General features: G+C 46.8%; 1 protein-coding gene across 1 annotated transcript; it reads right to left on the bottom strand.

The window, feature by feature from the left end:
• Positions 1 to 2,189: 2,189 nt before the first annotated feature.
• LOC112103641 (glutathione S-transferase theta-1-like) lies at positions 2,190 to 14,960 on the bottom strand. Its single transcript, XM_024195526.2, has 5 exons — positions 14,720 to 14,960; positions 6,089 to 6,176; positions 4,722 to 4,872; positions 3,589 to 3,765; positions 2,190 to 2,417 (listed from the first exon to the last, which is right to left on the bottom strand). Exons 1-5 carry the CDS (start codon positions 14,829 to 14,831, stop codon positions 2,226 to 2,228), a joined length of 720 nt encoding a protein of 239 aa, XP_024051294.1. The 5' UTR covers positions 14,832 to 14,960; the 3' UTR covers positions 2,190 to 2,225.
• Positions 14,961 to 15,061: the final 101 nt, after the last annotated feature.

Genomic DNA, 15,061 nt, shown 5'->3' with positions numbered 1-15,061 from the left:
CCTCTCCCCTCCTGTTTAATAGGACCTGGCCCCAGGACCAGATGCCTGTCTGTAAAACACAAGCACACCTTTGACATTACACAAATAACGATAAAGCCCAGATGCATTTGCATCTCTTGGAAACCACTCCCCACTGCTCTCCATGGTTATTTGTTAATAATCATGTGTTGCTCCTTTCCCCACTCCTCCAGGTGCCCCTTGTGGATCTCCTTGATGGCCCAGCTCCAGCAGGAGGCAGAGGGGAGGCTCCAGGTGAATTTGGGTTTGCTCCAGTTGGAATCCTGACAGCAGCTCATAGACAATAGGCTGCCTGTTGTGGCTTTGCTTAAGAACCGGTTCTGCAAACCTGATCCACCTTCTCACTTGACGGGGATGGGGAATGGGATGGGGAGGGAAAGCAGGAGGCCAAAGAGGAGGAAAGGAAACACAGGCAGGATGGTCTAGCTCAGGTGTTTGCTCATCACTTTGTCCTGAAGTGGATGGAGCCCAAAAAGCAACTCTAAATTCCCCAGCAGCAGAATGCCAAGAGAAGAGGAAGGCTCCTGGCTGGAGTAGGGAGAGAGGAGACCAGAGGGAAAGGCTCTGTAAGCCTGGCTCCCTGCTTGGGCTTTAATAGAGCTGTGCTAGGAATTAATTGGGCCATTTGTACCCAATTCCTGTGGGGAGTAGGAGACAAGGTGGATGAGGTAGTAGTTTTTATTGGACCAGCTTCTATTCAATGAAAGATATTACCTCACCCACCTTGACATCCTGGGACCCGCACAGCATACAAACCATGAGAGTAGGACAGGTAGTTTGGTTGGAGGGGAACCAAGCCATTTCCCACTGCACCTGTAAGCTGAGCCATGTGCTTCTGTATAGGTCTGCCAGATGGCCTCCATTCATGCTGCATTTGTGAGTACAGCAGAGGCTTGGCCCTTTCTATTATGAATTATAATGACTTGGTTAGTAAATCATGTTGGGCTTATTAAGGCCCATGAGAAGATCCATCCACCCCCTCTGACTTTTGTTTCATTCTTTGCATAAAGAACCCCCAAAACAATTCAAGCCAGAGTCTCACTTAGCTGAGGAGGCATTGAACACTCAGCATGGCACAACATGCTGGCAGAAGCTTCGCTTGGAAATGCAGCTTTTGTTCATACATTAGATCATTCCTTGCACATTAAGGCTTGAGCCTGCCCATGCAAATGTATCTTTAGTCAGGTGTATAGTTCCACCTGAAGATCGGGCATAATGTTACTCATGGGTATGAGTGTCTGCTGGATCAGACTTGTCTTCACCTACATATACCCTATCCCAGTTGGTTCATGGAGCTGCATGCAGTAGCTTCCAACTGATGGAAGCAGGTGTTTGCTTAGAAATTCTCATGCCCAGCTTCCCAGAAGCTGTCTCTGTCCACTTCTCATCCATTTCGCTGGAGGGTCTCTTTACTCTTTCATTGGCAAGGCTGTGAATCTGCAGCCTACTCCCTGTGCAGACTGGGGCTATGACTCCACTAGAGAGCTTACAGTGCATGCAGCGGCGCCACTGTAAGCTCCCTAGTTGAGCGGCACTGAGCCAACAGGAGAGAGCTCTCCTGTCGACTTAATTAATCCACCCCAATGAGAGGCAGTAGCTATGTTGACAGGAGAAATCCTCATGTTGACATAGCACTGTCTACAGTGGGGGCTAAGTTGGTTTAACTTATGTTGCTCAGGGGTGTGCGTTTTCCACACCCCTGAGTGATGTGGTTACACCAACATAAGGTTGTAGTGTAGATCAGAGCTTAGTTTCAAAATACTTTTCCGTCCCCATTTGGAAATCGCTCAGCCCCTCCTGCACAATGTGACCCGCAACACTAATGCGCCCAAGTATCTGAAATGTAGGGCTCTAGCTAGTGAGGAACTGGGGGCTTGGACGATGCGGAGTGCCAATGTGGATTGAGCTGCTGAGGGTCTCAGACAGGTCCAGTGAGGATGACTCAAAGAAGGAAAGGGAGCTCTACCAATACTGCAGCTCACGTGTCTGCAGGTTAAAGGGGTGATTCAGTGTTTGTAACAAGAGATAGTATCTTTCCCCTCTGTAAATCGTGGAAGGGCTGTGATTAAAGTATTGTTAGTAAGATGCTGTTCTTTCCTCTTGGGCAGGAAGGCCACTGAGATGTGGTGTTGGAGAAGGGAGTGAAACATGCAGAAAAACCCCACACAGAATTAGCTTTGCTTACAGGGACACTTTCCCTTTTTAATTCAAGGTTTTAGAAGCTGTTTCAAATGCTCCCTCAGTTCTGGGGGAAGTTGAGTGGTGCTCATATTCTTGACATTCAGCATTATCTCATGCGCTTGCTGGAAGAGCTCCTTCCCCACAGCTTCCTCCACTCGGCTGCGCCACTCCACCAGCTTGGGCCTGTTCTCAAAGATGTCACAGCCACATCCTACAGGCTGTAAAGACAAGCAAAAAACACAGTAGCACAACTTCCATGCAAACAGCCCAAACCAGAATCCATTTAGAGGGATGAGACCAAAAAGCCATTTGGAGTTCAAAATGAATCTCAGCTGGATCAAGTCAGATCTGGAAGATTTGAGATTTTGGGGCCTGGTTTCAGCTCATTTCAAGTTCTCCATTTCTAGGAGACTAGAGTAGTATCTGAGGTTACCTGTGACAGTTACATGGGGACACAGAGGGATGGTAATGTGGTCTTCCCCTTCTGCCCCCTACCCAAACATTAAAAGGAAAGGCGTTCTTGAGTTTTCATTGAAAACACTTCGTTGTTTGGGTTTAAAAATCTCTCTGCAGAGTTTGCAACCCAAAAATTAGAGTCATGCTAACACATGAAAGCCAGAATGTGAAGAGACTAGTATTTCACTCCGCTGGGCAACAAAAATAGACAAGACAAACCAACAGCACAAGTGTCAATAAGTATGTTACAAACACTATCTCAAGAGATAATCAATTTTATAATGAAAAGTAAAGTAGATTCACACCAGCCAATTAAAAGGAGACTCCTGCAATACAAAAGCAGGTACTTCATTCTTAAGGATACATACAATGGTACGAATGTGTTTAGGGATACAGCGGAAGTCCTCGCTCTAATATCTAGACATGTTTTCTTTCTCAGTTTAGACTTTATGATCAGCACTTGAAGGAAAAAACAAAAAGAAAAACAAAAAAGCCCCACAACTCTGACCCCCAGACTTTTCCCTGTGGAATTCCTAGTCTGAGGAAGGGAAACCATGCATTTCTCAATCAGTTTAAAACATAGGTAGTTTTTCCACAGTGCTGAGCATCTTCAGTTACTCACCCTAGAATAAGTTTTAGTAACTTAGGACCTTTCAGCTAGTCTACTGATTTCCATTTATTTCTGCCAGAGGACCAGCAATCAGAGTAGGGTTGAAGTTCTTTGTTCAAAATATTTTTCATTTCCACAGGAAGTGTTGCTTCAACTCTTTCAGTTTTATCCAAAAAGTTTTAAAGACAAACTGACAAAGAGAACTCTTATTTGAGGTATTTTTGCAGGACCTGAAAGCCATGTGTCAGCCTACTCTCCCAGCAACCCAACTTGCTTTGTCTGAAGTCTGGTTGGCAACTGGAACTAGTAGGACCAACACTCACCTGCATGAGCTCCACAATGGCCACCAGGTCTGCCAGGGAGATCTCGTTGCCCACAATGAAGGGCTTGTCCTGCAGGAACTTCTCCTCAAACTGCTTCAGAGCAGAATTCAGTTCCTCGACAGCCTCCTCTAGCTTCTCTGGAGAAAATGGCTGTCCTACAACAAGAGGCACCAGTACCTACCAGGGAGAGGAAAATGCAGCTCTTACATGTTACCTGCCAATTTTTAGTCCATCCACCATGCAGCCATGGCACTCTGAACCACTCTAAGTATCCCTCATGAGTTTATTATGGAGTGGGCTTAGTTAACAGATACTGGAAACCCCCTCTACCAGGCTGGCTAGCATTACAACCCGTTGCATCATATTCCTCCAAACCAGGCAGTCTTGTTCAGATTCTCCTCTTTGGAGACATTTGCCTTTAAAAAACATTTCACACCAACTGTAATCGCAGCCCCTTGTTTCAAGAAGAGAGGGCTTGTCTCTGTAGAGACAAGCATCAGTTAGGTCTAGTCAGTCAGAAAGCAGGAGGAAAGTGGTCAGTGTGTGGCACCATCTCACCCTTGCCATGCTGGATCAGTTACATTTATTTACTACTCTGGACTGAGTACAGTAGAGACAATGTTCCCGCAGATTCAATCTTGGGAAGAATTAGGACTAGAATATAAAGGAATCTTGCAGCAGGAGTAAGTGGGGTCATTAAAATCCATCAGGCAGGGTGCTGGCTCACCAGGGACGCCAGTGCAACTCAAGTTCCAGTTTGATTTTCAAATATCAGCTGGCCTGGGTCTTTGGCTAGTGAGGCACAACATCCAGAAACAGTCCCAGTCATCCATACAAGAAACTCCAAGCAAACAGCATGTCTGGCATTTTCTAACTTTTGAGTGCTGGACTTCGCGACCTCCGTGCTCTTTTAATGTCGTTTTGGGATGTAATAGAGATCTACACCACCCTAGCAAGGTACCAGCTCAGCAAGATAGGTCATTCCGAGTATGCCCCTCCCCACCCAATCCCTTGCCCCACACATACTTTATAGGAAATAGGGATGCTATGGAGAGGGGAGGTTGAATGCATTGTACGTGCTACAGCACTAGCAGGTGCTAGCAGTCAGTTCTCATGTTATCTAATATCTTTACCTTGGTTATGAAAATTTTGCACCCTTTCTCCCGAATGGTAGTGTGCTGCCAGGACAAGTACTCGTCAACCCGGGCCCGTTTCTGCAGGTCTGAAGGGTACCAGTGATCAGGGGTGTTGAATTTTCGGCTCAGATAGAGAAGGATCGCAGTGCTGCCCAGATAGTAACAGGGAACAATGGGCAGGTGAATTAAGAGGAGTTGGAAGTTATTGTCTCCTCCCTTCCCCCCCACAATTCCCCGGAATACTCTTACTACCAATAGGTAGGTCAGTGAGTTAATACTGACAGACCCAAGAATCTCCCCTTAGTCCCTAATAACCAGTCATGTTCTGTAACATGAGAGTTACAACTCAGACTTCTCTCCCTGCCCCCCTCTCCCGCACTAGAAATGCATATACCATAGCAACATCTACTTCCTAGCACTGCTTGAAGTCTTGGGTATTTTTCACAAAAGAAATGGTGAGAAAGTGAACATTTTTGGGGGTTTTTTTTTAATTAAAGTTTTGCTTTTCAAGATGAATTCATTGTGAGTTGTTTCGGTGAAATGAATGTTTTAGTTTTGAAAAAAGCATTTGGAGTTTCTGCATTCCAATTCCAGCCACTTTCCAGCGGGGGGAAGGAGAGAGAGAGTGAAAAAAAATCCACTCTCACTTTTGCTTCCCCACCTTCCTCCAGAAAAAGTGAGAAGAAGTGGATTTCCCCTTGTCCTTCCTCCGTGCACACTTTTTTTTTTTTAAACTGCCCTGTGATACTTTATCTAGCTTGCGGGGCGGTGGCGGGTGGGGGGGGGGGGAAGGAGATCAGTCATCCAACCCCACTACCGCCTGTATTTCCGGTTGCAACTTGAACCACTAGAACAATTTATACCATTTACACTGGACCATATACCCATGATGGGAAAGCCTTACATTACCAGACCTGTAGACATCCTCAAGCCAGCCCCTCCTGCACATACAGTCAGCAACTCACCAGGTCCATGGAACTTTGCAAGTACTGAACCTACAGGCAGCTTAGCTGCCACATCACCTGATGCAAGTGGCTGGGCTGGGCCAATGTTTATCCTCCTCTCCTGGTCTTCAAAGATGGATGCACAATTGTAGCAAGGCATAAAGGACAGAAGGAACAGGGAAATATAGGACTGGAAGACGCATAGATGAGTGGGACTGATAAATAGGTAGAGAAGAGAAAGGACATGAATGCAGAAAAGACACAAACAACAACAGATAAGAGACAGATAAGCCAAGGCATGGAGAGAGAAGAGATGAGCAAGTAATAAGGTGGAACTCTGAGCAGGGGACATAGCAGGCAGATGTTAAATGTTGTGGTGATAGACAGTGTATCAGAGGGCTGCATTTGTTTAAGCCTTACCTCTCTGCTAAGGTGAAGGCTCCATCCTTTAACGCTGGTACTTTCTTCAGCACATTCACCTTGCCAAACTCTTCACTAAGGTGTTGTCCTAAAAAGATTTAGGAGGAGATTAAGGAGGTGGTGGCATGCAAGGAAGATTCAGTGACTAGAGGGAAACAACCCAGCAAAGTTTAAATTTAGCACCCAAATCAAGCTACATTCTTCACCCATTAGTGAGGATCAGCAGAGTCCATGGGAATATTTGACCATGACATCCTAACTTTGACCACATAAGGAAAAGTCCTGTTTATTTTCCTAAGAGAGCAAGTGGGTAACAGAGCTCCATAACAGATATAGATTTATCCTGATGCTATCTTCCCTGTTCATCAGCTCAGCATTCCTGGCTCCCTCCTGTTCATTGTCTGCATGTTCAGTGTTCTGACATTTGTTAATAGGCTTGTAAGGCTCAATTTATGCTGGTAATCTTGTCAGCTCACGTCTGCTTCATAGACCTTGTTTTAATATCAGATTGCTGCTGCTAGAGCGTCCCAAGACTCCTATCAGGATCCCTGTGCGAGGCACTTTACATAGGCAGAGTGAGAGCCCCAGAGGGCTCGCAGTCTAATTTTAAGATGAGAAATAACCAATGGGTGTAACTGTAAGAGGGAAGCAGGACAAGGGTAACAATGATAAAGTGACAGTTACATAGGCATAACTGGAGCCAGTGGTGTAGCCAGGTGGAGGGAAGAGGGAGAGCGGGGGGGGGGGGGGGACGTGCCCCCCGCTGCAGCGCTTTTACTGATGGGGCAGCGCTCCGGGTCTTCGTCGGCACCTCGTCGGCGGGACCTTCACTCGCTCTGCAGGTCTTCGGCGGCATTTCGGTGATGAAGCTTCAGTGCCAGTGAAGGTCCCGAAGCGAGTGAAGGTCCCGCTGCCGAAGTCCCGAAGGTGAGTAAAATTAAAAAGGTGCCACTTGTGCTCGGTGGGGGCCACTCCTCCCCCCCCCCACAGCTACGCTACTGACTGGAGCACAGCTCAATTCAGATGCAGTTAGCTTTTCAGGCCCTGTTAGAGTGAGGCAGGATTTCAATCATGCTTTTGAAACATGAAAATGCAATATTTTGTAACTGAGTGCTGTGACACTTTTACCAAACCCCTCAAAGCCACTGTTGGAGTTCTGGGTATTTTTGGTCAGTTATATGCATTATAGTTTGTACTCAGACATCCGTTGCTTTCGATTATCAAATGGAATGGCCACCATTAGTTTATTGCAGGAATAACTTGCATCAGGACAGGGAGGGGAGAGAAAGGCATGCTGTCAGGTCTGAGGTAGGTAATAGACATAGACATGGGTTTGCATTCTCATGACAATTCTTCAGAGCTCCAATACAAGATAGAAGGAAAGGGATGAGCTTTATAGCCTGAAAGGAAAAATATTTAGTTTACCTGAAGTCTGAGTGTTCTTCACATCAGGGCCCAATCCTGAGAACCCTTCCATGCACAAGTAGTGCTTGCCTACCTGGTTAGACTCACTGGAGTGGATGACTTGTGTGTTTGCAAGATTGGGCCCTTTGTTTTCAAGCTCCTCTAACCAACTTGCACAAGTAAACCTCAGAGAGCTAAATGATGCAACTCTCAAGCCTTTTGTACTAACATTCTGGCACCTGATCCCCAGATAATGCAGAACCTTCTGGGAATTGGTTTTGTTTTCTGATACTTGAATAGTCACAAATGAGGCTTGCCATCTTTACACAGTGAAGTGGTTCTATTTGGAACACAGCCTCATTCGGCAACCTTCCAAAAAGGATACTAAGATTTTTCCATGTTTCTCTCTCTGCTCACTGCTTTGCTCTAGAAATGCCTGGAGGATTCCAGGCCTAGACTTCACTCAGGCCACACAAGCCTTTCTGTTCTGTCCAGTCCTCATCCTTTGCATCTGTTTCCCTGAAGCCCACAATGTTAGAGAAGTAAGAATGCTTCAGAGGACTTGTTCCAACCAGCCTCCAGACCTATGGAAATTCACTTCCAAAGCAGCACTTCTGAAATGCCAACCATCCTTAGGCTTCAGAATGTGGCTTCCAGTGGTTACTGAACTCTGCTTTGCAATTCGTGGTTTTGCTGTTGTCACACAGATTAAATGGGTCTGTTTTTAGTTCGATGGGTGGGATTTATGCATGCAGCGCCAACACTTAATAGCAGACTGGCTTTTATTTTCTTTTTAAATACAGCTTAGCCTGTATATGGTGTTTTTTAGCCAGGGTTTGGTCTTTACATATTAAGCAGAATCTGTTGTGATGAGCTAACATGTAATTGCCACTTTATGAAAGAGCTCCGAGGCATGGGTGTAGTTTTGGGGCAGAGTGTTGCCACCCCACAAACTGCAAGCCTTGGGCAAGCTTGGAATCCCCTCCCCCCCCCAATGGCCCCATTGGCCTGCTGGAGCTGCCCCCCACCCCAAATATAGAAGTCAAACTACACCTATGCTCTGAGGCCTTATTTAAGGGATCACCTAACAATGGTGACTCTTCCAGGGAAGCAGAGCATCCACTTGGGCTGAACTTTGCGCCCTCCTCATGGCGCCTCCCATGCTCAGCAACTTTGTCAGGATTTGAGAGTAGAGCTTGAAGCAAGAGTGCAGATCTGGACTGAAGATTTTAGCACACCCTTCACCTGCTGTCCCATATCCAGCACCGGTCTGTCTGCATGCTGAGGCCGCATAGGGGCCCATGGTTTGTCTGTATAAAAGGCTATAACAACCCTGATTTTGCACCATGAATCCATGCCTATGTCCACACTGGTAGCACTTAGGACCTGAACATAACCAAATGTATTTAACTTACAAGGATTTCCATAGGAATCCAGGAGGTTAGTGCAGTCAGAGAAACAATGCACTTTAGAATCCCTCTAAGGGGAGCACATGTAGCAGTGCTTCTCTGCTGTATTCATAAGCAACATGTAGGCTTTGGTAAAGCCTACGCTGCTACTGTGTAGCATAGAACATTTGTTGGGATCCACTAGGCATAGCTACCAGGTAACTCGGGAGAGCGGAAGGCCAAAGTGTCGATGAAACTCTTTTGCTTTGGGCCTATCTGAAACCCCCAGACTCCATTTTGTGAACTCTCATCTACTTCTGTGCTAACTGCTTACATGTTAAAGTAGAAATGTATTGGTCAGCGTTTCTAGCAAATGGTTGCAGTTTTACTCACACTAGCAGAAATAATAGAGATAAGGAGGGAACAGAGAGATAGTTAGTTTGCAGCTGTTTTCCCATATATCCCCAAGGTATTTAGTGCAAAGGGTCAAGGAACGTACCGTGTTCTCCCTTCAAAATGACAAATGTATCCGCAACAGATGTCTCTTGTACCCCCCTCCCCAAAATAATATATGTATTCTGTGTAACCTGTTATCTATCGGTTAGTATAATGACGCAAAATGACGAAGGCTAAGTTGTTTACTACTGGCTATAAAAAGGGCCTATGTCGCCCATGTAAGGTGTGTCTCCTCTGGCACGAGCCGAGGTGCACCCTCTCAGCTGACTGACAAATAAAGGACCTGGTACCCGTCTTCTTGTCTCTCCGTGCCTCCTTGGTGTAATTAGGTAAGCTCCGGGGGGAAACGGGCCCTATTTGGCCAACACATTTGGAGCTTGCGATTTTGTTGAAATCTCCTTCAGTCAGTCCAATGACAATGGAGTCAGTTTCTCACCCTTTTCAGTAAGTTCATTGGCTTCTCTCCCCCTGCCCCATATTTAGTGGCTCATGGTGGTCAGTACTGAAAAGGCAAGAAGCCCAAACCTGTGTTTGTTTAGTAAGTTAAATATTCTTTTAAACTGACAACGCTTCCTTCCCCACGGTACCTTGAATATTCTTATTCATCTCCCCCTACCAAAGTCTCTAGAAAGGCGAATGTCAAGCAAGAGCAAGGCAGAGAGAGAGGAGAGACTATGTAGCCGAACTCCTCATTATTAGTAGGCTTTATTGCAAACTCAGGCTTCCCCACTGAATGAATGGAAGCAAGCATGAGACTTCTTGGAGAGAGCACCTGTGCTGTGAAACACTAGAGTTTGCCATAGGCCTAAAGGGGATTCACTTAACCTTTCATTGAAGCACTTAGATGAAAACTGGTGGATTAACTGCTGCCAGGCTGCACTGGGTTATATATCAGTGAGCACTGGGGAAGGAAAGAGTAACTGCAGAGTGTCTGCTCAAGAAACTGCATTTCTCCTTCCTGCTGTTACTGGAAGAGGGACCTAAAGCAAGAGCTGCAGTGTGTTGCAACAGCAACCCAAGTGAATCTTTAACATGCCCATGACTGCAGTCTCAAGGTCACCCCAGCATACAAAGCCTAAATCTGACATTATGCCTTATTAGCAGCAAGGGGAATGAGGGGAGTAGCTCATATGTTAGTAATTACAGACAGTTTCTCTTTTCTGGTTTATTCCAGCCAGGCTTAAACTACATTTTATGTCATCAGATGGATGGCAAGGGAGCATCCCTGCTGTGTCCGCTCACGTTCCCCTCACCAATAGGGCTGCAGCAGGAGCCAGAGAGGTGTAAAATCTCTGCGTAATGTAGAGCAGGAACCAGCACGGGGTCCGAGACACAGCACACAGCAGCTGCTGCAAGGTCAGCATAGACCCATTAAGGCCACATAACTTTGACAGATTCTTCTGTGTGTGTCATAGCTCAGCAAGATCCCAGATGGGGCTGCCTGAACTCAGCCAAAATGGGTATTTCATAGGCACAGTAAAACCCCAGGAGTCCTGTTTGCAGAGAAGGGCATCCTATTACATGTCCCTACCTAGTTCACACTTCTCTTGATGAACTATTGCCTTTGGTACCAAAGACATTTAGCAGGCACCGCTTTGACTTCAGGACAGCAGATCTGGCATCATCTCCAGAACCAGCTGGGGCAGCTCCAGCTACCAGCATGACAACATAAATACTGCCTGGGAGGCAGCTTGTCAAACATGAGCAACTAAATGAGACTCATAAAACCCCCACTGGCGTGTTTATGCCACCCCTCTCCCCCACATGCTATTTTGTTGCTTCAGACTACCATCGCATCCCCCACCATCACAGAAAGCATCTTGTGCCCCATAGTAGCAGGGTATGGAAGTACCTCCAGAACTTTAGAGGATGTAGCTGGGAGTACTTGGATTACTTTAGACTCAGAGCAGAGCTTCCAGCCCCTGCCTCCAGCTAGGAAGGGACTTGACCTAGAGTGTGCATTTCGTATGTAGTTAGGTGTGCTCGGAGAATGCCCACAGGATCAGCCCCAATAGGCAGGGCAATGCCAGCTTTCACCTGGCATGAGATAGGCATTCAGGCACCTGCCTGAGGCATCAGTACGTATACCCAGAGGCAGAAACGTAAGGACCTAGGAAACTTTTACAGTAAAAATGTAGGCACTGAGGGATTTGAGACACCTCTAGAGCGAGGTAGCAGCTGAGGGGTTTTGATGATCTCCTTGGTGCCTAAACTTTGACCTTAGGTGCCTCAGAAGTGGCAGTTACGTGCCTAAGTGCGTGAGGCAGAGAGGCTGAGGAAGCTATGAAAGATCAGAGTCACAGCAGCAGGCTGGGTAAGTGCTTTCACTTAAACAGGGAATAATGGAGAGCTCTCCTTAGCAGTGCCAACACTCTGGTTAACACAGCTTACCTGAGAGGAGTTGCTGTTCTTTGTAGATGGAATATCCATTGGGGATGAATGGAGCAATTAAGTGCATATTAATAAATGAAGGACGAGGGAGAGGAGAGAAAACACAAGTCAGAGTGAAAAGTCTAAAATCCCTGCTCCCCTTTCAAAGTTTTAAGGCTTTTGAAAGGTAAGCCTGCAAAGGAGGTTTTTAAAAAGAGTGGTGCCTTTTTTGTTCTTTATGGTGGATAACAACCCACAAAGGCTCTTTCCCTCCCTTCATTGTTTGCAACATTGTCTCCTGTTTGTTTGTTTTTAAATTCGTAAAGCATCATGAGCTGCAAGGCTAGATGACCTCCTGGAAGACCAGGGCCGGCTCCAGGCACCAGGCACCCAAGCTGGTGCTTGGGGCGGCACCTGGAGGGGGGCGGCGTGGCGCTCCGGCCGCCGGGGAGAGCGGGGCCACAGCCGGGCTCGCCGCCCTCCCCCTGGCGCTCTGGCCGCCGGGGGAGGGAGAGCCGAGCCCCCGCCGGGGCTCGCCGCCCTCCCCCCGGGGCTCCGGCCGCCCTCCCCTCCGGCGCCCTCCCTCTGGCCGCCGGGGGGAGAGCGGAGCCCCCGCCGGGGCTCTGGCCGCCCCCCCCCCCGGCTCCGGCCGGAGGCTTTTTTGCCTGGGGCGGCAAAAAAGCCAGAGCCGGCCCTGTGGAAGACTCAAGAGGATGTTTGTTATGAACTTGAGCTGAAGGGCCCAGGGTATTAAGTTTTTAACAAAAAGAGTCAGTTTATCCAGAGTGTTAGTCATTGACATTAGATAGGTATTAACAAGAGACAGACATCAACCAATAGCCAAATTTAAAGCAGTTTGATGAAAACCCCTTCCTTTCTCAATCACTCAGCTTTCACTCTTGTGGTGACTGGAGAGCTAGTGCAGCCTGACATCACAAGCCTTACATCTACTCTACAAAAGATTCCTCATTGCTGACAAGGGATGTTGGCAACATGCACACTTGAACTGGTAAGCAACATGGCTGTTCTTGTAGCTGAACCGAGGACTAAACATGTTCAGCACCATGTCAGAAGTGATTGTTAAAACCTGTAGCACCAGATCACCCACCAATCCCTCCATGGTCAGTAGTGGGAAATTTTCACAGTGTCAGCAAGGCTACCGAGTTTTGTAGGAAAGGCAAATTAAAACAAAACAAACAAAGAAAAAGTAGAGAAGAGAAATCCCACCTTTCAGGCTCTTTCTACAGTCCCCCTCACCCCCACTCTATTTAGTAGCTCCAGAATATACTCCCATGGAAGTTCTTCACTGAAGAGTGGTTTGAGAGAGTGGCCTTTCTCAGCTCTCCATACCTACAGTCTGCATATGTTCAGAGAGTCACAGCTGCTGACTTTAGTGACAAAAATAAGTCCCTAGGTTTTGACTCCAGCTCCCCTATAGCTCAAACACAACTAGAAGGGAGTTCACACATTCCTTAGAGTGCTTATCAGAATTGTCTACCAAGCTCCAGTCAATTACACCTGCGTAAGCGTGTTGAAAGGAAGGGGGAGCACATGTGTAACTAACTTGGCTTGCAGAATTCCTATTACAGCTCAGTTCTCTCTTTTCACCCCACTCCAGGGTTTAGGAAAACAAACCAAACTAACGCCAAAGCCCTGCCTGAGTTTGTAGGCCGAGCATATTTTATTTGAGGCAAGTTCCCTTCCCCAAAGGTCACTTTCCAGACTAGAACCACAGTTTAGAGTGGGGGCAGGCAAAAGTTTCTGCTGCAAGAGCTAGAAGTTTGCCATGATCACCTAATCATGGTAGTTTTTTTAATTTCATGGGCCATCCGCATACTCCCCCTTATGACAGGCAGCATTTCCATCCTACAAGAATAGAGGTACATTTGAGCAGAAGGCATAAACACCCCCTTAACAAAAAAACGGTAAGAAGTTGGAGGGGAGCATGTGACACAGCTGGCTTTAACCCAGTGAGATTACTCCCTCTTTGGAAGTGTCAGTTAAGGCCATAACAGTTGTTTGGGGGAACAAACTTTCTCTTGACTGCAATGGGAGAAATCTGCAGGTGGGGATGGGGCAAGAAAGGCCATGACTCGAGAGCAGAGTAGGCCAGACAGCCCCAGCAGATATTATTGAGGTAGATAAGAATATTTATAGGTTACTCATTACTACAGCATTTAAACAGCAATTAGTCTCAGTCTCTCTAGTACCTATTTTATGGACTGTGCAAGGATCTGCTTCAGGGTCATAATAGGGAGACAAAACTCAAGACTTTTTTAGTGTTAAAGATGACACATTAGAGCCAAGGTTTAGACCCAGATCAGCAAGTCTGAATTACAGGGAGCTGGAGACCACTCAGCATAGGCAGGACTTTTCAGAAAGCATTTCTGCTCAGTGCTTTGGTCTAGTCATGTCATCATACAGGAGAAACGTACTTAGTGGAGTATGAAAACAGCAGGACTACTGCTAGTAGGAGCCTGCCAATGTGACAGTGAGAGCATGCCCCTGGCCCCATTCCTTCACTTAACAATGCTCATCAACTAGTAATATGCTTAACTGTTAAGAATCAGAGACTGGGTATAACCTTGCACCTCCTAAATGTGAGCCTGACAGTTAAAAACAGCCAAGACTCCACCCCACCAAATGTGCAACTGTTACAACAGTGGCCCAAAGTACAACAACAGAAAAAAGAGCTTAAGGAGCTGGGGCTACATTTCTTTCATGTGTCTAGTTTCCTAAATAAGATTTCCACTCTCAACTAGAGGTCAGCAATGAACAACAAGGCAAAATCCCTGTGTGGGGGGACAGAGCTACATTAGGGTTTATAGCAAGGGAGGTGCCTGGGAATCAGTTACACCTGAGAAGTGTAACATGCTGCACAGTGCCCAGCTCAGATCAGTTCTCATAAGAGAGAATGTTCTCCCTTAAGATGTTATTGCCAGGCCTCCCTAGCAAAGTAAAGGGATAACACACGCACAGTCCATTCGCACAGGTAAATGTGCCTTTCACTCACCTTTTAGCAGCTCCACATGCTTGAACTCAAATGGGATGTTGTTCTTTTTGGCAAATATAAAGAGGGCTCGGCAGGGCTGGGAGCGGAGATCCAGAAAAAGCTCTACCACCATTCTGGCAGCTGGGATTCAGTGAGAGAGAAGCCCTACAGCCTAGAGAAGAAGAGCCTCTCACAGCAACTCAGCCTGCAGCAGGTGGCCTAGAGGCAGGACTGAGAATAATGTCTGCATACCTCTGCTAAAACCAGTGCGACTAGTTACTTTGGACCAATCAGGAGAGACTGCAGGGCTCATTTGGCTGGAAACACCCCAATGCTAATTCCCTAGCCATGGGAACAAAGGTT

This window comes from Terrapene carolina, unplaced genomic scaffold (assembly GCF_002925995.2).
Source record: "Terrapene carolina triunguis isolate 2854851 unplaced genomic scaffold, T_m_triunguis-2.0 Scaffold790, whole genome shotgun sequence".
Lineage (NCBI taxonomy): Eukaryota > Metazoa > Chordata > Testudines > Emydidae > Terrapene > Terrapene triunguis.
The sequence above is the reverse complement of the archived record's forward strand: the minus strand, read 5'-3'. Positions and strand labels throughout refer to the sequence as shown.